The following is a 27,027-nucleotide window of genomic DNA, read 5'->3' on the forward strand; positions in this document are numbered from 1 at the left end:
GGTCAGCATCTGCTGGTACTGCTAAACAGAACACAAAACTGCAGAAAACCTACATGAAAATGGCATATAAATAAAACTAAGGGATAAGAAGCAAGAGTACTGATCATCTATATGATGGAGGATCCCTACATACAGTTCACACACTACAGGAGTTATCCCCACACTGGGAGGATAATTATTGGAATATGGCAGCATGGTCCGTACAAATAAATATGGCCCAAAGGGATGAAGGAACCTAAGACACACAAAATAATGATACGTATGCTTTAGTTGAGCACAGGCAGATGGGCAGTATCCCAGCTTTACTTAGCCTCGACACATGAGAGGGGTGACCTTACAACCAATGAGGCAGTGTGATAGGCAAATCAGGGATGATGACCTAATGGACTAGTAAAGGCATATATGGCTGTAGGGTGCTTATAGAGTACTCTAAAAGTGGTATCTACAAATTCTGGCCTCAAATTGATCCAACTTAATGTACTGCATCATTATACTAATTTCCCCACAAACTCCACAATATTTTCCAGAGGTACTAGATCAGTACCCCATTGAGCAAACTGTCAACTCGGACACTAAGCACGTTTTGGAACTGTGACTGCAAACTGAAGTAATAGGAGGAGGTTGTTCAGAAGATAGCACGCCTAACCCGCAAACTGACTGTCACCAAAGATGTGCTTACCAGGACACATGACCTGTGCCAAGACAAGCTTGCAGACTTGTCCCTATTACAGGCCAAGAGGCAAATGGTCATGCAATGTAAAACAGAGACACCACCACAGATAATGCAATGGAGAAAAACTTTTTAAATGGGGGAGGAGGAACATGCTGCCCCTGCATCATATAAAACACAAGTGGGCAGCAACAACCAAGTGACAGGGTTTGACACAACACTCATGAAGTTAGCAGGAGGGTTCATGGCAGACTATCAAGAAACTCAGGACAGTGCACATAAATCATGAAGTTGAGCATGTGTCACTGAGAAACAACAATATAAATACAACACCCAACATGGTGGGTTACACAAAATATGCTAGGTAAGGTAATGCTGCACAGCCACTCCACCAAAGGACAATGCCCACTATATCGACGCAACTGACAGTTTTAATTAGTCTCATCCATTTGTGGATCCCTCAAGATCATTGGGATGGTAAGCACTGGGCACAAGGGCACTAGAAACTGAGAATTTGCATCCGGTCTCACAGCAAGTTTAGTATTCTATTGTTATATGTTACGTGCAGACATGCCCCTGATTCAAATATTTTACTATTAGTACAAGAAAGATTAGTTTTACTGTTTACACTGTGTCACATGGGATGTAGCAAAGAGGGAGCATTTTTTCACATGACCTGGAGCTGCCCACAAATTCAACAATATTGGCAATCAGTAATAACTTTTATTAATACGATTTGTGGGAGCATTATAGGCGCTTATGCAAAACGGTGCCTTTTGTATATTTGGGACCCCACTGACCTTAACTGCATAGATCGTGTTTGGGTGACATATTGACTGATGGTGGACAAGCACAACATTGCGAGATTGTGGAGGGCGGATCGGGTACCACAGCTAAGAGACTGAGAGCATGATATGAATTGGTGTATGTTAGCAAAGAAGGTTGTCTACGAAGGTATGGGCTGCCCAATTAAATGATCCAAGATAGGGAGGAAATGGAGTGACCACCAAGGGGGCAGATGCGCCTCCACTGACACTGTTGGTCGAGATGCATGGCTGGTTCTGGTTTTAACAATGGCGGGTGAGATGTTTGAGGGGGGTTTGGTGGAATGGGGACTCACAATGCTGAAGAGATTGCTTTACTATAGGATTGTGACTGAGTGCTTCATTGTGATGTATCATTTGTCATGGCATTTTTGTATGTTTTACTTGCAATAAAAATATTTTTTTCTTTTTTGTTTTTTTACAAAACGTTTTACTGTTTACACTGTTAAAGTATGTTTTACTGCTTACAATGTTGAAACTTAAAAAATATTTTAAAATGGAGGAACTGAAATATCTGGCTTGTTATTCAGTTCCGAGTAACACTTACAGAGCAATTCCAACTATTTTTTCACCCAATTACCGTAAGGCAAGCTTGAGGATAGAATAATAGCAAACATACTTGCTTTTCTTAATATTTCAGAATTAATAAAGAGTAAGCATGTCTAAAATAAAGAGTAAGCATGTCTACAAGAAAATGCTGTATATGGGGATAAAAATAGACTGTGGGGCTTATTAGCGAAGTGAAAAGAGTAAACCAATTCACGTGGAATGTTAATGGATCCACCCTAACACCCAAAAAGTTTGAACTAACAGACTCTAAGATCACAGACTATCCGCAAACGTGCCATTTATACAACTATTCTCCCTGCTGTCTTAAATGAGCTGTGATTATTGTATACTTTATAATTTTTAATAAAATTAAATTTAAAATGACAAACTAAAAACACAATATATATGTATATGTATACATGTACACGCACACATTTTGCGCATTCCTGTACAGAGCTCAGACACCTAAATGCCTGGATGTCAAAAAAGACTTTCCAACTAAGCCATTTCTGAAGGTAACCTTTGTCTTGGAGATTTTGTATTTTGCTGGCATAACATTCAACCATTTTAGTTCCTTTTAGTAGGTAGGCATATAATCACGAGGAAATCTTACTTACTTCAAACAGAAAGAGAATGGAGTCCAGCTCCTCCCTTTGTGATTTATTCCCTGAAATGCACAAAAACATGTTTTAATTATTTAAAATACAGATACGAAGGAATTCTGAACAGCAGGACTTAAAATAAAATGCAACTGAATTAAGAAGTAAGGCCACAATAAACGTAGGAGTGGGATGTGATCTTTAAGATGCCTGTGTAACACTGTTGTGAAAAATTAATCTGCCATCCACATATTTATTTCCATGTTTAAGGCATAAGTCCCAGGTCCTGTGTACCATTTCGTAGGTGTATACGATTTACAGTACTTTAAAGGAAGCATCTATGTTAGAATGCATACTAATATTATAAGAAAAGCAGAATATGGTGCTATCGAAGTGCTTCTTTACAAAGTCTCCTTCCTATTGATCAAAATGCTCTCTGGTTTTCTTCAGCGATGTCCTACTCCAAATCGAACTGATTCAATCCTGATTTCTCTACATCTACTTCCCTTAATGCTCTACGTGGCCCCTAAAACCGGAATGCATGCAGCAAACAAGTATTAAAAAATATTGACATGTGTAAGGTGTACCAATACCTTATTACGGGAAGCCACATTTCAGCAAACGTCAAACCATTTAGCTGAAGAGCAGACCTTCAGTGGCTCTTCCAAATGAGTGAGGCTTGCTATTTTGTTGAAGTAGACTAATAATTTGAAGGAAAAACACTAGGGCAGACTCTGTAAACTTTGCTTTCACACCTTGATCGTTGGATCAGAACGACAGGGTAGCTATAGACCAACTATTACCCCGAAAGGAAATTGTGGTTTATGTAGACCATTTTAAACACACCCATTTTCTCTTCATCAACCGGATATATGTTACATTAATAAAGACATGACGTCTTAGATTAAGCCTAACAATCTAGCTAGGGCACAAGTCCTAAAAAAAAGAAGTAGGGGGACTAACCAAGTTAGGTAGTTTGCAAGTGGCATCATGGCACATGACATTGCGTGTAGCATTACAGGAAGTGGCATCAACCCTCAAAGTAAGTGATATCACAAGATGTGACATCAGATCTTAAAACCTCACATATATGCTTAGCACGCATATTATGAGTACATTTAAGAACATTGCAAAATGTAACAAATAAAAGCTGATCAGTACTTAAGCCTGTGATTTGAGTTCCCTGTCTGAAGAAATTAACAGCCCAAATGTAGATGAAGTTTGGTGCCTAACTAACTACAGTAGACAAGCCATTAAGTTCTAACACCTAGGCATCCTAAACCTGGCACCAAGAACAAGCATGTGTCATGAATTGCATTAAAAATGCTGGAAACTTCAATTGTGAATATCAAAACCATGAAATGTATTAACCTACCAAATATACCACCATTAGATACTGACAATTTTAGCACTTTGACCTTTATAAAAAAAAGAATGCAAGTTGCCCACTGCATTTGGTATTCTGAAAATGGCAAATGATATTCCCCAAGAAAGAGAGGTGCATCTGGATAAGCAGCACTTATATTAGTTCAGACATCATAGACTATGTTGTACTGCCACAGGAACTCATTAATTACTCACACCAAAAAAGTGAGACCTTTTACTAATTTGAATTCCTCACATGTGGGTAACAAAATCACGTTAAAAAGTGCTATATATATGGTATCTTTTGTTGTGATTGCCAGCAGGATCTACCTTCCTAGACTATCATCCACATGGCAATGAACAGTGTGCCATCTGTTAACACATGGCAATGGATTCCAAGGAGGCAGCAGAGGGTCCATGATATCTATGAATATTACTAAATAAAGACGTGCAATGATACTAAGATAGTTTTGTTTGGGAGACATTGTCAAGGTGTGGAAACCCCTTTCACAGCTACTTGAAATCACTGGTAGTGTGTTTATTGCCCTAAAAAAAGGTTGCAATTGTGATGCAATCTAATTTCCACCATGGTCACTATTGTCCCTGAAAACTTCTGCTATAAGTTTATTATTAAGACAAAATCTCCTGCATAGGTCTATATACTAACACATACTCAAAATTAATCTCTTGTGCATTTGTTTGTGGGACCTGCTCTTCAGGTGTTTCTGCACCAATTAGTGTAGCCCGGGCCCTTAAATGTCCTAAAAAAGGTAGTAAAATAACATATCAAGAATACGTCTGCATCCAAGAATCAAGTGGTCGACAGTAAAGAAAAAATATAAAACATTAGGAGGATTTTTAAGTACTTAAAACACCTAAATATACAAAGGAAAATATTGAACAGAGTGGTAAACTGTTCACTTAGCTGTTTGAGTTAAAAGTCTACTACTTCTGAGAATTATGTGTAGCATGCAGATATGTTTGAATCATAGTGTTGCCACTTCAAAATGTAACCATTGTGTAAAACTGATTTAATTAGAACCACAGAGCTGAATTAGGAACATCTACAGTTGTGAGGTAGGTACACTGACTAGCGGGAGACTCTAGTAACTGCAGAAAACAGTGCTGAAACTTGACAGACAGATTAGGGTCCAAGGCATGGAACACAAAGGGAGCGCCATCCTTGCCATGTAGAGCAACCAGCCAGGATGCTTGCAGAGATTGTGAAGCCAAAGGACAAGAAGTACCGTATGCCAACACTCCTGATTTACACATACTCATGCTTTAGTAATCTTATCGTTAAGCAATGTTGGCTTTTGTCAGTTTAAAACTTCCTTTACTGAGGTACTGAACAAAGTAACTCAGCCGCCAGTCCACTTCACTAGGAGTACTAGTCCATATGCAGTACATTTCCCATGTATATGTTATTCCTTTAGCGAACTGTGCTCTCTGAGGTATGCTTACTCAGCTGTACCCACCACTCAATGTTTCTGTGATGTGCATCAGCACTCATTTTTAGAGACTATGGCTCATATTTCACCACCGACCATGAACCAGAGCAAGAGAGAAAGACAGAACGGGAAGAAAGAAGTGAATAAAAAAAAAATACTTTCAAGAATAAGCTAAAGTCAAAGTACGTGTAGGGTAGTGAAACAAAAAGGTAATAGCTGCACTGGAATTCTACAATTGGACCCTAAGAAAACATTTGGGGCTCTGCATTGTGGTGTGCATATAACAATTTTTAGTGAAGTAATTGATTATAATACTGTTCCAGGTATAATAAAAAATCTAGGCCATATTTAGGGTGCACATAACAATTGACTTGCATATTGCTTCTGCCTGTGGCCCACACTGCAACCTCATATTTTCTTGCATGAATAACTTGCTCAGCTCATGCACAGACTCTCCCTTTTAACTTGCCCATTTCTAAATCAGCTAGCATTCAGAAGCAAGAATGGGCAGGGGTATTGTACTGTTGCTCTTGGGCCCAGCCTCTGGAGTTGGTCACACAGATTTTTCCAATATGGGTATAGTTTTTAGGGTCGAGCCTGCGTTGCATGCGCTCGTGCATGAGAATCGCAGCAAGACTCTTTAGTGTTCAGAAAAGGGATCGGAGCCCTGTCAACATCACGTCAGTGTTTTTTATTGGTTCGTGGGCTTGCCTAATAAAATCTGCTTGTTTTCATTAGTCGAAGGCACGCATACATCATGCCTTTTCCGGTGGCTAGCCCTCCTCAAGCGCAGCGACCCAGTACAGAAAACATGCGAGGCTCGCTGTTTTCCATTGGGCTCGTGGACTTCTTTTTCACTAATTTACGAGCGCGATCTCGCTTGGCAGAAGTCGAGCGCTTTACATAGTTAATTGCACTTTTTCAGGTTACGTATATATATGCACTTTTGCCCGATAGGTGAAAAGTCGGGTTAGGAGTTTACAACGCTATCAGCTCTAACATGAGCAAACACGAGACCCATTGCATTGCAAATGCTTGTTAGAAATACTAGCACGCATCAACACATTACACTAAATGATGCTTCAAAGAAATGCTACCTAAAAGTTCACAGCAGCTTAGCAAAAGTTTTTCTTTCCCTCATTGCATTTTTTTAATGAACGTTTTGATTTTGAAATCTCAGAATCCTCAATATTGCTTTCAAGTTTCTGCAAATATATGCATTTAATCAGAGAGCATTCTGGGAGCATTATAAGTAGCCTCATATTATTCAACTTTGCAAACATGTACACATTTTTATACTGAAACTACTATCAGTAGTGCTGTCCGAACTTACATGTCCTCAGCACGCACTCACCCTAATACTAAAGGCTTTGCATTAATGAATCATAAATACAAGTTCAAACAGCATTGGCATATGGACACAAATGTTACCTTTACTATAGACAATGTCCTTCCCTGATCTATAATGTGATACGGTAAACTGGCAGCCAAAAGATTTGTGCTGCAGGTGGTTGGGCCTACTTGTCCCGAAGACAAAATAAATATGAAAACTTGTTGTCCTTGACCCCAAAAAATATGTCCTGGGCGTCGGACTACAGGAATTCCACACCCCTGGGCATACATGACAACTGACTTTTTTTTAGTTTACTAATGCCACAGTAGCTGGGGCAGGTGTGGGAATGTTTACAAGTTCATGTTTAAAAAAACATCACTTTTAATCAATGCAGTGGTAGAATCTGATGTACTAAGGTGAAATGTTTCTACCTGCTAAATACACTTCTTTAAATTTGGAAGAGATCTTATCACATTCTAACATGAATTTTGTTGCATGATTTACTCCCAAACCTTTCTAGGGCTCGCTCGTACACAGGCTCATAGAGCCAAGCCAGACTCTGCTTGGCTCTGGCTCGGCTCTTCCTGTTAATTTGTTGGTTCGCCCATCTCTATGTGCAATAAATGTTTATCTTCCAGCTTCCCAGCATACTGATTCTGGAAGAACTGTAGGGTGGACATTTTTCTACATTCTTTCTGCTGATTTCTTCTGGGCTTCTGGTGTTGAGCATTCTGGGAAAAATCACAGTGCAGACGCGAGGCAGGCTTGAAAAGCTATTCTAGCCTTGCTACTGCCCTGTGGGGGAACCTTATGGCAATGCTCGAATTGGAAAAACTTTACTCAAGGAACCCATAAATTGGGAGGGGGGATGGAGGCACGTGTCAATGTATTGCTATGAAAAGGGGGTGGGGTCACGAGTTGCGGAGTTATGAAAAGCAGTCAACTTTCATTTTGTTTTAAAAACTATGCCTAAACAAAATTAGCAACAAGGAGAAAAGGGACCGTACATTTCCACATTTTAAAATATCCTATGGGGTAAGGCACCTGCAGCAGAGTTCTTTGTGTGCCCAATAAATCAGAAGGAAGGATAATAATGATGGTAAGATAACTATGGTGATTAATGCGTGTCCTTGAGATATCTGCATTATGTCTAGTCACAGTTTTGACTCAAAGTAGCATAGACGGTTAATTTTTCTCTTGCAAATCACATTATGTAACATGCAAATTACATTTATATTTTATGTGGATAGGTAAGTGGGTAAAAGCTAGAAACACATAGATCACTTTGTTACGTGCAGTTCATAAACTGCAATCCTTACAATCTAGCAGTGACCTAAGAAGGACCATGTGTGACACTTACACCTTGTAACCCTCACTCAAGTCCACTGGAATTATTTGATGTTGCAGCGTTTTTCGCATAATTACGGATTTGCAGCATTTGCCACATAATCCATCATCTGATGCATGATCTGTAGATTTCAAACACAAGCAAATTTGTTTCTAGCTCAAACAGATAAAGGGTTCCAACAAGCACAGTGACATGTTGCTGTGCAGTGGAAGGTTCTTTGCAAAGGTTGGCTGATTGCCACGGAACTCAAATGGCTACACAACATGATCAATCAACTTGAAAGACGAGTGGAGGACGCTGAAGGTAGATCCCACAGAAACAACCTCAGATTAGTCGGCCTGCCTGAGGAGGCGTAGGGCCACCAACCCAAAGTAATCTTCCAGAACGGTTTAAGTCTTAGCCTCATGTTTTATATTGGACAGCATGCATAGGGCACTGTCCTCAAGTCCCGACCAGGCATCCCCTGACCCGTTATAATAAGGGTGCTCAACTATACAGATAGAGCTTTCTTTGGATGACACAAAAACATGCAGAACATTGCTGTGAAGCATCAAAAATCATGATTTTTCCTGATTATACAAACAAAAATACTACTTCAACGGAAGCTGTTCCTGGGGGTAAAACAAATACTACATGCAATGTAATTGCAATACATGTTGCCCTACCCAGCCAGGTTGAAGGTCTTGTTCCGAGAGAAATATTTTTCTTTGATAGTCTGGAATCAGCATGGGACTTGGTTGAAGACAGAAATCAATCAATGGCACCGCCTGGGAGCCAATGACACCTCAGAATGAAAAGGCCCTGGCACTTTGGCATCCCCAGCGCAAATGACTCTACGAAGTGCAACAGGAGAGCACATGGCTCACGTAAACCTCTGCCAGTTCTGAAGCACATGAACTTGTGGTCCCTATTTAAGAAACTGTATAAAACTGGTAGACTGTTCCTAATGGGTAAGGGCATGTGTCAACAGCAAGAAAGTTCTGTTATAGAGGGGCATGCAACAAGGTTCCCTCTTTCTCCACTCCTCTTTGCCCTAGTCTTCGAGCCACTGGATGAATGGATTCTGTAGGACTCGTAGGTATGGGGAGTGTGCTGGAGTGATGGCTTTGAAGACTCCATTTATTGTATGTTGGCGATGTCTGGCAGTATATTGAGAGGCCTAAGGTCACAATCCCTAGATTGATGCAAATGCTGGAAGTGTAAGGGGAACTGGGGCAAGTTGGCCCTGGACCTGCTGGTTGGGTCTGCTCCAATTTTACCCTGACACCCCCATCAGATGTATGAGGGGCCCATTTATATATCTAGGTAGGCACATCTCCACAGATCCAGAGACCTGCTGGACATTAAGTATTTTCCCCTTTGAACTCAAACTCTAGGAACACTTAGCAAGTTGGAGCTGTCTAACACTATGACTTGCGTAATTTAAGATGACTGTGCTGCCTCAAATATTGTATATCTTTCGAGTCTACCCCTATAAAATACCCGAAGGTGATTCTCTGCAACCCAGACCAGTTTAAACAGCTACGTTTTTAACTCTTAAATAAGGCAAGTTATAGGGGTAGCTAGCTCCAAGTTTGTGGGGGGGGGCACCACCAAGAGTAGTGCACAAAAAACAATTATTCATGCAACAGGGTTATAGGAGCAGTGGATGTACAGTGCAGTGGATGTGTGGTTTTATTAGTGGGCAGCACACATGCTCATGCTTCCAATCAACAACTGAATCTTCACAGATAGAGAAGACCCCCGCCACTAGGATAGAGCTTGTAAAGTTTGACTGTTCAGCAACTTGCTTCTGGCTCTGCAAAAACCTGATTACCACATCAACACCTCAAGTTACAGAGCTATTGATAGAAAGTTGGCACAAGGCTCTGCTATGGATTAGGTGGAATATGATGATCACAAGAGAAACCCCACAATAGCAGAGGCCCTGGCTGACTGATTCGGCACAGATTGGGGAATTTCGTAAATTGGCTAGGTTGGGCATTTCTAAGTTAGGTAATATCTGGCCACATGATCTTATGCTCTCCTTTGAATATGAACTACACAGATTCCAGTTCTTTATTTATAATTGCAACCCACACTGGGGACCTTGGGGAAATGTCCAGAACAGGATTTTAATCCATCAGAAACTAAACTCACAATCTAGAAACTAAACTCACGATCGAACTCACTGCTTGCTTGGGTGAAAGTCACCTAACACTCCTATGCCTAAAAAAATGTATTGTGTGTAATGTATTTGTGTAATCCCCACTGGATGTACAGGATCTTGTAGATAGTCTCTCAAGCCCCCAAAATATAATATTTGCAATATATATATATATATATATATATATATATATTTTTTTTTTCTCACAAAAATACCCAAAGATTACAGGGACATAGTGCTGAATTTACTAGTACAAAACCATAGAAATTCAGAAGCTATAGTTAGAGTTCTTTCAAGTAACTATAACTCGCCTCCTAAGGTAACTATATATAACTCACGCCCTCGCCATGCACAGTTGTCTCATCAATAATTTAATTGCAAATATTGCAGTGAAAACATGAAAGATGGGACAGAAGAGGTCATCAATGATATATTATGTGGAGTATTTATCTGTGCATGGCGAAGGCGCGAGTTATAGGCTGTAGCCGAGGCTGGGCTCAGCGGCAGTTGGTTACAGGGCGTGGCCTGTGGCCAAGCCCTCAGGCCAACCCCATATAAACACCCAACCTTGCACCATGCACGGCCTCCAATTGTGCACAGTATGGGGTTGTCCCAAATGGCTGGTCCCTGCGGCCAACCCACTCTAGCCACCCAACCCCATGTTGTGAACGGCCCTTTCACTGTGCATAGCAGAAGTTGGCCGCACCTCTCTAGCTGTGAGAATAGGTGTGAGAGAGTATCTGGGCGTGAAAGTGGCTGTCTGAGTGTGTGTACATAATTGTTTTACTGGGTGTGTGACTATGTGCGCAGGTCTGTGAGTGGGTGCATGAGGGTCTGAGTGGGTCTGTGACAGTGAGTGGGTGCGTAACTGACTGAGTGGGTCTGTGAGTGGGTGCCTGAGTGTCTGAGTGGGTATTTGAATCTGTGCGTAGGTGTGTGAGTGGGTAAAAGATTCAGACAGAGAAAAAGCTAGAGGGAGAGAGATAGTTGTTTAGGCTTTGATATATGGCATACTTAGAATGAGATATTTCTGGACAAATTAAAAAGAAAAATGTATTTGTTATTTTTTTTTTAAAAGACTAAGATTAACTTTCAGTATGAGCCTTAAAGATTTGTAGTTAAAAAAAATTCCCCACAGTCCCAACAGATTATTATTATTTTTTATTTAATTTTTTTTATAGAATTTAACAAAATGCCCCTTAAGGGCTACCTGGCATCGTGGGGGAAGCCATAAGGCTTCCCGGCAGTGCCATTGCTTCAGCAAGTTGGGAGCTGCTTTAACAATAGCTCCCAGCTTGCTGAAACATTTCATCTCTGCCCCCTGCTTTAGAGGTACCACTGTCAAACAGCTATGTCTGTGGCTCCTCAAGGGGGACCGCGCTGCCTCCCTCCAATGTGAAGATAGCCCCGGGGAGGTGGTGGTCCCCAGGGCTACTGGGTGCCCGAAATGGACCCCCTTTATTATTTTTACGCTTTGCTCTAGGGGATGGTGGTGGCCACTATTTGAATGGAAGCCCCGGGGAGGTGGTAGTCCCTGGGTGCAGGGGGGCAAAGGGCCCCCTGCATATATTTAAATGGAAGCCACAGGAAGGTGGTGGTCCCCGGGTCGCTGCGGTGGTGCGGTCTCCCTGCATATATTTAAATCAAAACCCTGGGGAGGTGGTGGCCCCCCTACAGGGACATGGAGAGTGGGGGTACAGGGCGGCCAGAGAAATCCTAAATTTCTCAAAAACTACTGACAGGATTTACACCAAATGAAGTGTAATCAGACACCAATGGAGGGGATCACTCAGCTGTTATTCTTGGTGGGTTAAACTTTGAAATAGCACTCTTTACGTGCATAGACGACTTGCTAGATACCATTGGCTAGACTGCAGCTCTTCAACAACCAAAAATCATCACTACTGACAGCAGATTTTCTTGAAAGTTGCTCATGTTAAGAAGATGATCTTACCGCAGCACTATAGCTTGACAGGTGATGTACGAGGCTAAACAACCCAGGATCCTGGTAGTTGGAATTGGTGTTGTGTCCATGAGAGGAGGAACAGTACCATGTAGCATAGAGAGCCTAAGGACACCACTCAAGATTGCGGCCACCTAGAACTATACAGACTGGGCAGAGTGAAGGCAGAGGATCATCCAGGACTCTACCAAATGTTCAAACAGCCCAGATGGGTGAACCAAAAGGGCAGTTGAGGAGAACTTAAAGACAAGGAATGGTGCAGGAGTAGAATATGTTCTTTAGTCTTGCATCTCTCGCAGGCAGAGGCGAGAGCTGACCTTTACTGGGGCCAGTCTCATGGGCTGAGCAGATGGAAGCCAGGCCTGAAGTCCCAGGGGTTGTGCTGCAAGCCACATATCCGTGGTTATAATAAACTATGCTCTGCAAAGATGTTCAGATTCTGAATTGTGGCTGAAGACAAGGGAAAGGTGCTTTGTAGGGGTGGGTTTTGATACCAGTGCCAATGAGTTAATGGCTCCAATTGTATCACCAAACCAGGAGAGGAAATACGTCTTTCTAGTCAGATGTCTGTTCCTGCAGAAAGTGGTACTTTTTATTGTGCAGTTTGGGGACAGTGCATTGCGGGACAAACACTGACACGCTCAATGCTGGTGTTTGCTACACGGTGACAGCTGTTTTTGTTTTTTGTTGTTTCAATTTCTTTTTAAATGAGGAGTACTTCCCCCAATGTGCCTCGTCTCCCCTCCCCACTCTACCCTGCTCACGTGCACTTTGCCACCTACAATCACAGACTGTTTTTTTAAGACACCGCAGTGCAGCAGCAAAATATCTGTGGGAAAAAAAAATGTGTCAAAAAGTCTGCATAACCTATAGTGTTTGCCTTTGAAAGACTTTATTGGGGGAAAAAATAACAGATTATTTGGGCTGACAGTCCTGGTCACTCATGGTTGCAGACATTTGGACTGGTGCAGTAGAAGGGGAGTTCGTGATAATGAGGTCACATAGCTTTGAACACTAACCACTGAGTAGAGAGAGGCCAGTTTAGCTGCGTGTAAGTGTGACAAATTAGGACACACACAAGTGAACCACCAATTGGATGTGGGCCCTCTGTGTGGTCCCTCACAGTCCCATATCTCTTATTGAGCAAGAGGGTCTGTGAGTGACAGAGATTTGGCCATCATTTGCTGGTGGAAGAGCTCCACTGAGCTGCACTTTCACAGGGAAAAACAACTTGCATATTGTAGGTAAGCAACGTTTAAGGACAAGAGGCAGGCTGTCGCACAACAAATACACTATACCCACAACCAAATCCTCACTGCAGGCCCACAAACCATCAGAAGTTGGACCTGTGACCAGCAATATAAGCTGTAGCAAAACTCCAAGGGGTGCCCTTGATGGTAAAACTGGAGGCCTCCCCCTTTGTACATGATTTGAGAAATGTGGTGGATGGTAGGCACAGTGAGTCTGTGTGAGGTCAATGGATGTCTGCAGACATGGTAAAAAATGCAGAGGTCAGATCCTGCAGGAAGAAACTTCAGTTTGTGAGCACTGAAGAGGAATATGTGGGTCCAGTGCATGCTTCATCATTGTGAAGCACATCATGTGCTGACAAAACGAAGTCTGAGATGTCATCCTCTTGGCAGAATGAAGAAAAACACATTTAACACATCTAAAGTTATTGTTAGAGACTACATCATTACTTCAACAGCAGTGAGTGTCGACCAGAAACACAGGACATTGCAACTGCCTTATATGTAGTTGTACCCAGCCCAACAAAAAGTGCTCTTCGAGGACAAATCTTATTTCTTCCGCACCCAAGAGAGCACATGGGACGAGGCTGGGAGAGTGGGGTTCTGGTGGAGAGACTAGGCCTGAGCCCTTCGACCCCCAGGTGCCAGGCAAGGGTGGCTGTCCAGCCTTCAAGGGAGCACTAAAGATGTAGAAGACGAAGGTTGACTAATGACAAGCAGAGCAGCAACCACTGGGATGATCGCGCATAGACTAAAGGATGCCAGGAGGTCAAAGGCCATGCCACGACCCCAGAAGATGGTGAAAGAGATAGCTCATGTCTAAACCTATTGAATTACAACAGTCACATAATGAATACCGTTTTGCTTTTCCCGTCTTTGTCACTCTACTTTCTTTACAGTCTTCTCTGTAGATGTCACTGAGCCAAGAGGTTGAGGTATCTTACTTATACACTGATCGTTTTGTAGCCTGAATTGCAGTCCCTTGGAGTGTTGATTCTGTTGGATGTTCAGCAGTGCTCACAGGGCACAGAGCTGACATGAGACTAGTATACTTCTAGGCATAGGTCCTTGCTTGCCTTAAATTAGCTTTCACTTTAAAGTGTGGTGTGTTGGGTGGGCAAAAAATATTTTAGGGTCAGAAGTTTTGAGTGGTGGGGGGTAGGGTGGGGGCAGTTTGGCAAGGTTTGGTTCAGGTTTACTAAAGCAGACAGAACATGCATCAGTAACACAAGAGGCCATAGGATGAATCCTTACTAACACAGCCTATGGACCTAGTGGAGTATCAGGTTCTTTTGTGGAACGTAAATAGCCTAAACAACAAAGTTAAGAGGGGACAGTGTTCCAGTTCACTAGATGCCACTCTCCCAATGTAATTTTACTACAGGGAATGCACCCCTGACACCAACGGCTGTGTTGGTATGGCTATTCAAGGGTATTCCATGTGGGATTCAAGAAGAGTGTAAGAAGAATGTCGAAGGGGGTGGTGATTTTGTTTCACAAATCATTCCTATTTTCAGTCTCCTAGGCATATGCAGACAGGCTGAAGCATTTTTAGTGATGATGGGTGATCTTGAGGAATGGAGGGGCACCCTGCTATCTGGACACCCAATCACTTAAAGATGACACCCTCTAGGCGCTCATGCAACACAAGACACCCCGCTGAGGATAACCATTACTGGAGGGCTTTAGCACAGTTATGAAGATCCCTCTAGACCATTGGTTCCCAACCTGTGGTCCGGGGACCCCTGGGGGTCTGCGAAGCCTTCTCAGGGGGTCCGCGAGAGCCTAGAAAATTAAAAAATATTAACAATTATTGATAAATTAGGTCCCCAGCTTCCAGTAATGACTCAGGCGGGGGTCCCCGGATTCCCATGATGATTCAGTGGGGGTCCCTGGGTTCCATTAATGTTAAAGTGGGGGTCCACAGAAATCAAAAGGTTGGGAACCACTGCTCTAGACAAGTGAGGCTCAAACTCGTTCGGCAGGTAAAGGTTGGAGAGGCTTTCCAAATGGGTGGGTCACAGCGTTTTAGATCAATCTCCAGTTGAGTAGCGTAGACACTCCTAACCCAGGAGCATAAGGGGAATGCGGCCTAAACAATGAGGAATTCTCATCATTCTTCTTTGAGGAGGGCTCTGAGTACTTCAAACTTGACCAAGGATTGAGGCATTTAAAACAGTGATACCAGGTAGGGACATAGCCTTCCTTCATAGAAGGGTCAGTGAGAGAGCGAGGTTAATCAAATCTCTCGAAATCTAGTGAATGCATACGACGTTGGAACACATCGCTACTAGATGTGCACTTGAACATTTCATGTTGAATGCTGCCAGGCTTGCATGGATTGTCTCAATACAGTATTTACAAATCCTGCAACAAATAGGACAAATTAGTGTTTTGACTGATGAACGATGAAATTGCTACCAGAGTGGTACCAACAGTACTGGACCAAAACAAGGCTACATCTTAAAATCCCTCCACAATTTCAGGTGCCTTTGTGGACTAATATAACCAGCTCTATATGGTTCAGCACTCATGATAAGCGAAAGTTTAACAAACTTTTAGTCTGCGAATAAGTGATGCCACCAGAACAGGGAGGCTCTGGAACTCCCTCCGACTACTGAAAGAACAGAGAAACAAGAGGCGATTGGTGAAATGCCTTTGAGGAGTGCCACAGACCTAAATGGCTTCCCCATGGAATTCTACCTGCTTCCTCATGTCTTTAGCAGTCTTTAACAAAGTCCCCTCTGTGGAGCCACCATATCAATTTTATTGAAACTCGGATGACTACCCGATCAATGTTCAACATATCGCCCAATCTCTCTTATTAATGCCAAGAGTATGAAGAGATATCTAGCCATGAGGTTGATTAAGGTAGTGAATACTGCAGTCCACAAAGATCAAAATTGCTTCATGCTGGGACAAGCACAAATCACTGCCTCGGACAACTGTGCCCGGCATACACTAGAGCCCACAAACTTCCAAGCCCCAGAACACTGATTAAGGTGGATTTTGAGAAGGCCTAAGACTCTGAGTTGGATAAATTTTGGGGAAAATAAACTGTGGCTCTCTCTTCCTCTATTTTGTTAAGGTCTTGGAAGCTTCTCACTGGGTGCACATTCAGGTCAAAGGCATTCTCTTTCCCCCTTTCGTCACTGAACAGGGCACTAAACGAGCATGTCCTTTATTACCATTTCTATTCACTCTACTCACACTAATTGAGCCCTTGGCAGAGCAGATCAGAAATGAAGCTCAGGCCTGAGGCTTCTGATGGAAGGTGTTGCAGCTTCAAGTACCTCGCCCTGTTAGATGTGGACAACATGTTTCTCTTTATACAGAGACCAGACAGGTTGGGACTGGATAAGAAATTGAAGACATCTGTCACAGTACAGAGGAAAAACTATACATTTGCCTGGCATGTTAAGCTCCGTACTGCGAATGCTCACTTTAAATATTTAGGCTTGTTCATCAATATGAGTCCCCAAAAGCGTTGGACTCTGAACATGGTCCCTTCCAAAGACAGCACACTATTCCGAGATTCTGTCAGGGGAACAGAGATCACCCATAATGTTAGTCTAATAAAATATCTGGTACAGACAACAGCGGCTACCAGGACACCAGCATCTATCCTTTCAGTCTTGCGGCATCTCAGACAATAGCACCCACAGTCAGTGTATGTTCACTTGCGAAGCAACAGAACAACTTTAAACTACTGGGACAGAGAGCATATGCTTTCCGTTATGCAGCAATAATAGCAGCAATAGGAAACACATTGCTACGACTGTAGCTGAAGGACTCCACTCCTGTGAACCCTTTGAAAGAATTACATGTGCATACACTGTGCATACATTAAGGGTGTGCAACACAACATACCAGAATGATCTACTGGTGAGGAGAGAAGTAGCCTTTACAGTTGGTCAGCCCTATAACTGAAACATATACTGAACACACACAATAGTAGGTGGTAAGACTGTGATTAGGGAATATAAGCAATACAGGAAAGTGAAATCACCCGAGTATTCTCTTCTCTTATAAACATAAAAGGGATCCATTTGTGAATTCAAAAATTAGGAGTGTGGAGATAAGCTGGGAAAAAATGTTTTTCAAGACAGTCTACCAGCAGTGAATAGAAATAATGTCCCCCTTCTCTCAAGGCGAGTAGATTGACAGAAACCCAGACAACACTAACATCAAACTTCCTATAGTGATCAAGATAGCAGTTTTTCTCTTTCCATTCCTCTTACCCTCAGAATCTCACTGAAGACTCCATGCATCTAGAGGCTTCGAGCTGGATCTGGAAGAGTGAGCTACTGGATCCATGGCACTTCTGCAGTGTATCATACAGTGGCATATTTTTCAAATTTAAAACAATAATGTCCGAGAGGGAGCAGGCCCAGCAGATATGTGATACACAGTTCAACCCTTGGAGCCCCTCATAGAAGTAGGTCTGGTATAACATTTCCCAACAGGCCATTTTAGTTAAGTAATCTTTTATTTAGATTCCAAATGCATTTCTCTTTCATTGTGCTCTGGAGTAGTACACTGGCCAGTACAAAGCACTATTTAATTGTAGTTTAACTACAGTAACAAAAAAGTAGATAAGAAAGACCCAAAGAAGGGCAGGATGGTTGCCAATCCATTCTGGAAGGTGGTGTTTCTTACAGTTTTGTATTGTTTAATTTGCAGGAAACGGCAACTTCTGATTTTAATTACGATTTTACGAATACTGAAACTGATGATGGGTTAAGAAATCAGAGAAAGTCGGAGAACATGCGAGAGTGGTTGCAGCAAAATGTGGATAGAAATGTGTGAGCATGTGTAGGAGTATGTGTGTGGAAGTGAGAAAGAGTATGGGTAGGTAGCAGAATGGCAAGTAGTGTAAGACGTTTGAGAATGGACATGTGGTATCAGAGGTCGAAAGCAGGAGATATGATCGGAGGGCAATGTGGGATGGGAGGAGGTTTTGAAGACAAGGGATTGGCTACTGAGTAACAGATTTTCAAATTTGGATGAGCAGAGTGCAACAAAGTATAGATCTGTGTCTTTTTTTTATGTAAAAAACGAACCTGCTTTTCTTTAAGCACTTATCAAATCATACTTCCCTGTACTGGCACCTAAAAAAACAGGCTTAGAAGTCCCTGGCTCCTGCGACAAATATCCTGAATGACTGAGATTGTTGTAAGCGGTTTTAATGGCAATAGTAATTTTCAAGTAGAATTAGAACACTTGAATTGAGGCACTCAAAGCCGCTAATTGCAACAATAAAAGTGAAGATCTAGTTCAAACAAAAATATTACTGATTCTACAGTAATATTATTGACACACAGAACAACATTCCGGGTTCCCCAGAGTGAGTAAAATACAACCTTATATATTTTTTAATACAATCTTGTAATTTAAAATATACAGGTTCCCCCGTGCTCAGTTTGGCCCTTATTTGGCCACTTTAACCTGGATAAATGGGTATATGATCAAAGGCTGTTAAAATCTGCTGGTGCTGCCTCTACTCTATTTGTGAAGACTCTAAGGTATGACTAGCAACCTTTGAACCAAAGGGTGGTAATATTTTTTCCACATACCCAAACAGTCCTGTCTGTATGCTAAAAAGAGAATGCACCAGTCTCAAGGAATGAAAGCAGGCAGAGAATCTACTCTCTGACCAAACAACGTAAATTAGGAACATAGGGGTGACATGAATCCGCAGTAGCAGCACTTAGACTCTGAAAACATTATTAAAGTGCTATCGTAGGTAGGGATTTTTATCTGAAATAAAAGCTCAAGTTATAATCAACTATCGGCTAAAAATGTCATTTTCTTTTTGTAGCACGTTTGCTGTACAAGTGAAGCAGTCTAATTTAGAAATCTAAAGAAATTCATTATAAATACAAGTGAAAAAACAACAATACCTTTGAGCTTTAAGCTATTTTCCAGTGTTACGAAATTTTCATAGAAGATAAAATAAATCTGAGAGTAGTGTGCTTCGAAAAACTGCTTGCGGTCACCTCTTTCCAAGATATCTGAAAACAGTTTAAAAAAAGAAATTACAAATAAGTTAAGGCGCTTGTAAAATATGTGAAAATCAATCATGCTTGATATATTAATTGAATCTGTCTCATTGCCAGAGTAAACTTTGCACATTAAGGAACTGCATCTAAAACACAAGTGTAACTATACCAAATATAAACAGTAAGACTTAAATACCGCTCCAATGTTTTCTTAAGTATGGAAGAAACCACACATCATTTAGTGAAATATCGAGACACTTGTAGATTTTTTTGGTATCTTTTGTTTTTTTTTTTGGTACCATTTCACTGGACCAATGAAAGAAATTAAACTACTCTATTTTAAACTGCAGACACATAGCACCAAAATAAACAAGTCAGACAGAACAATAACCGGGTCAGGAATACCAACCCAAAGTAAATGTTTAAAGAAAACAGATCTTGTAGTTCAACAAGTGAAACAGCTGATGCTTCAGTTATGCCATCTGGGCAGCAATTTCTTAAATGCAGAGTGTCAATAGCAGTGATCATCACAGAGTATTGTCGGAAAGCTCCTAGACAAAATATCCACTCTTTGGCTCTGGCATCACAGTCCACACATACATTGCATATGAAAACGTACGATGAACAGTACAGGTTATCAGTCATTTCGGTCAAGTCAGAATCGATCACTTTACTATCCCTGGGATACACTACTCGTTATTAGAACTTCTGGAAAAAAACTTGGAGGACCACCTTAGCCGCTTTGAAATCTTCAACCTCTTTCTGGAAGACATTGCAGTTGACAGTAACAGGACAGATTTCACAGTCCAAAATGGTAATGCTCCCCGTCTCCACTAATATTTCACCAATCTACTGCTGTTGCTTCTGAGGAGTCTTTCCCGACCTACTATTAGCAGTACTGGTATAGATTGCAGGCAGATGCTGGGTCGCATTGAAGATGAAGACTCCTCAGAAGCAGCAGCAGTAGATTGGTGAAATATTAGTGGAGATGGGGAGCATTACCATTTTGAACTGTGAAATCTGTCCTGATACTGTTCACTATACTGACCATAGTTAATCTATCAAAATCATGAGGTCCGTGTGTTGTTTCAACATTCAGCCTTTTTCAAGACCCTTTCTCTACCTTTGAGTGCAGTGCAAAAAAAATATATACAATTCTGAGCAAGTTTTCATCCTGATTTTAAGCACTAACTTGTTGGTTGAGTGTAATCTGCCATTTTCATGCCAAAAGAATAGCTTTTCAATCTGTAAACTTCAGTATTCAGAAAAATGCAGTAAATGTCTGAGGTTACTGCCTGAGCTGTAGCTAGGCTGCACAAGCTTTTTTAATTTACTTTGAACGAAGAAATCAGCACAATGTTTCAAGCTTGTTAAAAATTAAAACATAAGAGGGGGCGGAGGCAGCCAGTCCTACAGAAGGTCAGTTTTGTCTGAGCTCCCATCAAAGGTTCCTCTTCTATGACAGTCCCCACCACCTCCTTAATGTGAGAAAAGAAAATCATGACTTTGGTTAAGTCACAGAGACTAAATATTATGTGTAATAACTTGACTTCTGGAAGTCTCAGTGGCAAATAGAAAAATTAGAACAAATAGGTGTCCTCAGAACTACAACACCCATCAAAGAAAAAGGCTGACAACCAGGTCTTCCTCTCTATTTTTCTATGACCAATCTGAATATAACAAGCGGAAAATCTACCTAATATTTCGGGCAACTTATTTACTCAGTCTCCAACCAATGTGCTGTAAAAACAATGTAGAACATGCGGCCTGCTCCAGACCTCCACCTACCCATACTCCAGGCCAATGCACAACAATAGAGAGATGATGTTTGTCACAATGGCTTAAATAAATTCATTATTTTTCCACCACAAATTATGAAAAGAACACATTTTATGTAAAGACATGGGGCAGAACTATTATGCAAGTTCTGAGCCTTTCCTCCACCGCATGTGTGGTCAGATCACACAAATCTTCTGATTAGTTGAAGTTGGAAGCCATGGATTCAAAGACTAGTTTTCCAGTAAGCCTAATTAAACATAAAAGGTCTCTTAAGCTTCCTGATTTCCTGATCCACAGCCATACATATGTCTAGGCAGATATTCATTCGTACACTCACAGACCTCAATGTTTGTGCAATAGCACTCATCACATTGGCAAAGCAGCAAAGAGAAGACGACAGGCTGAAAGAACAGCTTAAACATAACTTCTCTTTGTGAAACAGAGTTGCTGATTAAGTTCCCAGATGACAATAATCAAACACCTCCCAAATGTCCTTTAAAAGCCAGATATCCTTGTTATTTACAAACAATGCATATATAATCTTCAGGTTTATACCAGAAGTATGCATTGTTTTGTTTTCTGTAACAGAAATATAAAGCTCGTTATTCAAGAACGAGACATGAAAGCAAAGTTTTGCACCTACTGTTTCGAAATCATTAATCTCTGGCTCTACCAGTATTGCATGCTCTGTAGAGACATGGAATGAATAGGGGTAATGGATTTGGATTGTTTGTGCCCAACAGTAAAAGCAAAAGTCCCTAATAATAGGAGCAACTATGTCTCCAAAATCATAGTCTACTAAGCATGCGAAAAAAGATTAACTTGCTCACTTTCAGTAGCAATCTCTTGTCTGGATAATCCATTTAATCGCAGATTCCTTACAGACTTGGAAATTGCTATTCCTAATGTACTAAAGAATATCTTTTAAAATGGCGATTCCTAGTGTGGTCGCAAATCGACCTTGCTCATGCACATTAATGGAGTAGGTCGCAATTTGTGACCCACTGAGAAACACAGCAATCACAGAGATGGTGGTCTGCTGGGGTCAGCAGACCACCATGTCTCTGAGCGCTTTTTAATTAAGCACATATTTTTCTTTGAAATGCAGCATGTTTTTCAAAAGAAAAGGAAAACTGTTAATTTTCATTTTTGGTCAGTGGACCACTGCTTGCGCTTCAAAAATATCAGATTTTTTAATTCTCAAAGAGAAAGGAGTCCCATGGCAACACTTCCCATTTGCAAGTGGTTACCATCACCTTTCATTACTTGGTAAAAATTTGTTTTCTGGCTGTAATTTGGTTGCAAAACATTAATAGAGTGGTTCTTAACGTATTGACCAATGTAACCAATGTAGACCTCCACTTGATTATCACTGAAATCCGGGGACCTCTAGTGACTCATTATTAGAATCCAGGAAGCCTTATTGGGTCATTACTGGAAGACGAGGACACAGGCTTAATTTTGATGATTTGAACCTCAAAACAATATACAAGGAATGAAATATTTTATTTAATTCAAAAACAAATATAAAAAAATTAAAATGTTTATTTTAATGGAAATGTTGAGGCTTTTCTAAATTCAACTGAGGCCACCAACTTCCAGACTATATTCTGTGTAATGCACTTGCACTCAGCAGTGGCTTGCCGGGATTGCATTGGGTAGGGTGGGGCGGGGTGGCGTGCGCAAGAGGGGGGGGGGGGCTGGAGGTCAGGGTAGTAGAGAAATTTTCATTAAAAAAAATAAAATAAGCTTACCGCCGCACTCCCCTCACTGCTCGTCACACCATGGCCCTGCCCCTTTCACAAGGTAGTTCCTTGTGAAAGGTTTGCAGCTTCTGCTGCTGGTGGGGGGCGAAGCTCCTCCGCCCACACGGAGGAGCCGCCACTGCTTGCAATTCTCCCAAAAGTCAATCTGAAGACCCCAACAATTTTTAACCTCCCATTTCAAATTTCTTCATTTACTGAAAGATTCAAAAGTTTCAATTTTGTGCGTATATATATATATATATATATATATATATATATATATACATACACATACTTATATATATATATATATATATACATATACACCAATGCATTATTAAGATACCACTGCGAATGGATATTTGGAAGGGATGCCCTAAACACACCCCTCCAAATACAGAATCGTAAACCCAGATTGCGATTAAGCAACAAGTTACCAAATCGCAATTTGGCTCTCAAAAATTATGTAATTAAAAAATGCTATTTTACAGTTGTAAACAGGTCGATTCTGTGAATGGGGCTATTTGTAAACACCTTAAAAAAAAAAAAAAAAAAAAAAAAAAAAAAACTTCGTACATGTAGGCCCTTGTGGTTTTTCCCCAGGCGACAGTCTGGATCTGGTAGGTGGTGTCATGCAGCTGCATGGTAGTGTTGTACTGCTCCAGAAGTGACGAGTAAGCCACATGTAAGCACCACCCATGCGCGCAGATGTCAGTTGCTTTCTAGGCTATCTGCGCCTTCAGACGTAGAGCCCATAATTAGACTGGGATGACCAGTGTGCAAATCTTTAGATTTGAGCTTTGGATCTAAAAAGAAAATCCAGTTTACAGATGGGGGAGGTGGGAGGGTTGATGATGAATCTACGATTAGATAGATTAGCCAGAAAGACAGTTACTGAAGGTAAGTAACTTACTCATCTGATAAATACTTCTAATGGCAGATTCCTTATCTTGTGAATAGCAGTGCCACCCAAGGTGGTGGGCCTGTGAACTGACTTAGACCATGAAATCCTGCAGGAGCAAGCACACAAAAGGATCCTCTTGAGGGATGTGACAGTGGCGGCTGCAGAGCTTCATGAACGCATGTAAAATTACCCACATAGCCGCATGACAAATGTCCATGACAGGTATTCCACCTACCAAAGCAGTGGTTGCAAAAAGGCTGAAAGAGCTGATAAGTAGCCCTCAACAGTGCTCAAATCAAGTCTTTTTGGGGTTAGGGTGGAAACAAGCAACAACACTTCAGACAACTTTACTTGTAATGGGTAATTGTATGGTGCCACACCAATGCAAACATTTCTCCCAATGATTGTTGTACAATGATTTTGTGGAAGGATGCCTTGCTGCATGCGCCGGTGCAGCTTCCTGACCTGCTACTACGGCACTAAGTTGGCAGCTTGATCAGAGGACAGATCTTCATGTCCAGGGGCCTCCGATCTCAACTCTACCACATCACCTCCCAAACCCAGCAGTGATGAATCTGTGACCACAGTCATCTCTGGGTAGTGTAAGAGAACTCCCACTGACACAATCATGGTTTAGTAGTCAACCCTGCAGATCTTTTGTAGTCTCCTTCGAAATCTGGATGCAAATCATCAGACTGCCCTGGTGATGTGCCCACTGGGATCTGAGGTTCCACTGCAGAGCCTGCATGTGCCACTTGGTATGTTTGGCCAGAAGGATGCAGAAAGCCAACAACCACAGGAGCCTCAGTCATCAGCACGGAGACGCAGGACTGAGGCAAAAACATCACAACCATAGCCCAAATGTCCTGGACTCTCAGCTTCAGGGGAAAGACACAAAACAGTACTGTATCCAGAACAGCTCCAATAAACAGAGTGTCTTTGAAGGAGTCAGGTGTGACTTCAGTATGTTGATAGAGAACCCCAACAACATCAGGAGGTTTGTCATCGTCTGGATGTGGCTGAGGACTGCCTGGGCCAAACTCACCTTCAGCAGCCAGTCATAGAGGTAGGTGGACACTGGTACCACAGATCTCTGAAACTGTGCTGCACACACTATCATTACTTTTGTGAACACCTGAGAGGTATTATTGAGGCCAAAAGGGAGCACTGCAAATTGTAAATGCTACTACCCACTGTGCGCCGCAGTTAGCACCTGTAGGCCTGCATGGTGGAGAGAAGAAAATAAGCAACCTGCAGGTCCAACGCCCCCATCCAATCTACAAAGTCTAGGGTAAATGGGAACTAGGTGAGTTTAAGCATCTTAAATGTGTCCTTCCACAGGACGGCATTGAGAGGCTGGAGATCTACAACAGGAAGAAGGCCTCTGATCTTCTTCAGCATATAAAAGTAACAGAAGTAACGCCAAGTTCCTATTTCCAAAGTAAAAAAATTCTCTAAGGTCTCTTTGTTAAAATGCTCTGCACTTCCTGCGTAAGACAGGTAGGTGAACTTCCATCAGCTGCCCTGTTGGTGGAGGGAGGTGCAGCAGCAGGTTTGTGAGGAAAGGAAGGGAGTAGTACTGAAGGACAATTTGGAGGGCCCACTTGTCTAGAGTGATGGCCTGCCACCCTTGGAGGAAATATCGGCTCCTGACTCTTATAAGGAGGCTGTGTGGCTGCAAGGTACACTATAGCGGTTTAGCGGCTGCTGGAGGGGTGAGGGGCTGAGCTACACGTTGTCCTTGCCATATTGAGTGCAGTTTTTGAGGACTACCTTACGAAAGGGCTGAAAGACCTGCTGGGCCGATGGAGGATTCTGGCAATGACAGAAAGAAAAACCTCTAACGTAAACACAGAAAGGATGACAGTTACTGTTGGAATTATCTTGTGGAAAGAGAAAGGTTCTAGGAAGGAGCTGAGGCACTGCTTTCCTTGAACCCCTCCAAGGCAGAGTCTGCTTTCTCATTAAAAAAAAAAACATCAAACAGCAGGTCTGTTAAAGACGCTTGAACAACCCCAGAGAAGCCTGTAGAACTCACGCAGGAACGGCGCTGAAGGACCACAACTGTAGCCACTGCTTGTCCAAAGCAGTTTGTTGTGTCCAATCCAGAATGTGCGGTGTGGTAGGAAAAGCAATGGGATTGATTTTGTTGGTAGACGCCTGTACGATCAGCTTCTGTCAGCGGCTGAGGAATAATGCCGAATCACCTGGTGTGGGACAATGGCAAAAAACGACCTACTTATCAACCCGTGGACCTAAAAATGGGTTTAACCAAGTGCCTAGAAGGGCATCTATAACAGCCTCATTAAATGAAATAAGGGTTTATTTGGGAGCCTGAGCAGATTGAAGTACACCAATCAACACGTTAGTCTTTGCTTTCGTGGGGGGAACTGTAAATATACAACTTCTGCACTCTTCACATAAAACAGCAAAGAAGGTGCTTTCCTCCAAGGCCAAACCAGAAGAGGTGGGAGGAGGGGGTTGGTAACAAAAGGTCAAACACTCTTAAAGTGTCCAGTACATTGTCATTAAAGTTCGTCATACCAGTCTTCCTCCTCATATTGGGGAGTGCAGTCGTCCCCTTCATCATAGTTATTCTTATCCAAGTCAGTGCCAAAACGATTGCGTTATTTTTGCCCCTTACCATGTGGTAATGTCAAGGTATCAGAATCTGAGAACTGCCCAGTGGCTGCGCACCAGTCGGAGCTGGGTGCTGTCTCGGTTGAAGTTGTGGTGGATTCTGCTCGAATTTGGATGCACTTTGACCTGTACATCCTCCTCCTTAGTCAACATAACTGGCATCAATGGGAAAGGAACTAGAGCAGGGGATGGCGTCAGAACTGAGGTCTGCACGATAGCTGATGCTGACCCTGAAGATCTAACAGCTTAACGGCCCACCAGAGAGCCGATAAAGTCACAAATATGTGCAGCATAGCTTCTCTGAAGGCTTCTACTTCTTTAATGTTGTCAACAGACATGGGAAATCAGACTGCACCTTGTACAAACTCTGAATCAGCTTTGAAGGAATTTGGAGTGAGACCAGCAGGCGCAGTGACTGACACCCTTGCACTCTCTCTGGAGTCCGAGAGTAGAGGTAAA

The 27,027-nt window shown here is 42.0% G+C and overlaps 1 protein-coding gene across 5 annotated transcripts in view; it reads right to left on the reverse strand.

Moving 5' to 3' along the window:
- Window positions 1-27,027, reverse strand: part of RALGAPA2 (Ral GTPase activating protein catalytic subunit alpha 2) — a 1,651,508-nt gene that overhangs the window by 1,397,359 nt on the left and 227,122 nt on the right. For all 5 annotated transcript variants that reach the window (XM_069234346.1, XM_069234347.1, XM_069234343.1 and 2 more), the window contains exons 2-3: window positions 19,402-19,512; window positions 2,661-2,710 (exon numbers count right to left, since the gene is read on the reverse strand). In XM_069234346.1, coding sequence (XP_069090447.1) covers window positions 2,661-2,710; window positions 19,402-19,512 — 161 coding nt within the window. The remainder of the gene's footprint in view (window positions 1-2,660; window positions 2,711-19,401; window positions 19,513-27,027) is intronic.

Source organism: Pleurodeles waltl, chromosome 5 (genome assembly GCF_031143425.1).
Source record: "Pleurodeles waltl isolate 20211129_DDA chromosome 5, aPleWal1.hap1.20221129, whole genome shotgun sequence".
NCBI classification, from domain to species: domain Eukaryota; kingdom Metazoa; phylum Chordata; class Amphibia; order Caudata; family Salamandridae; genus Pleurodeles; species Pleurodeles waltl.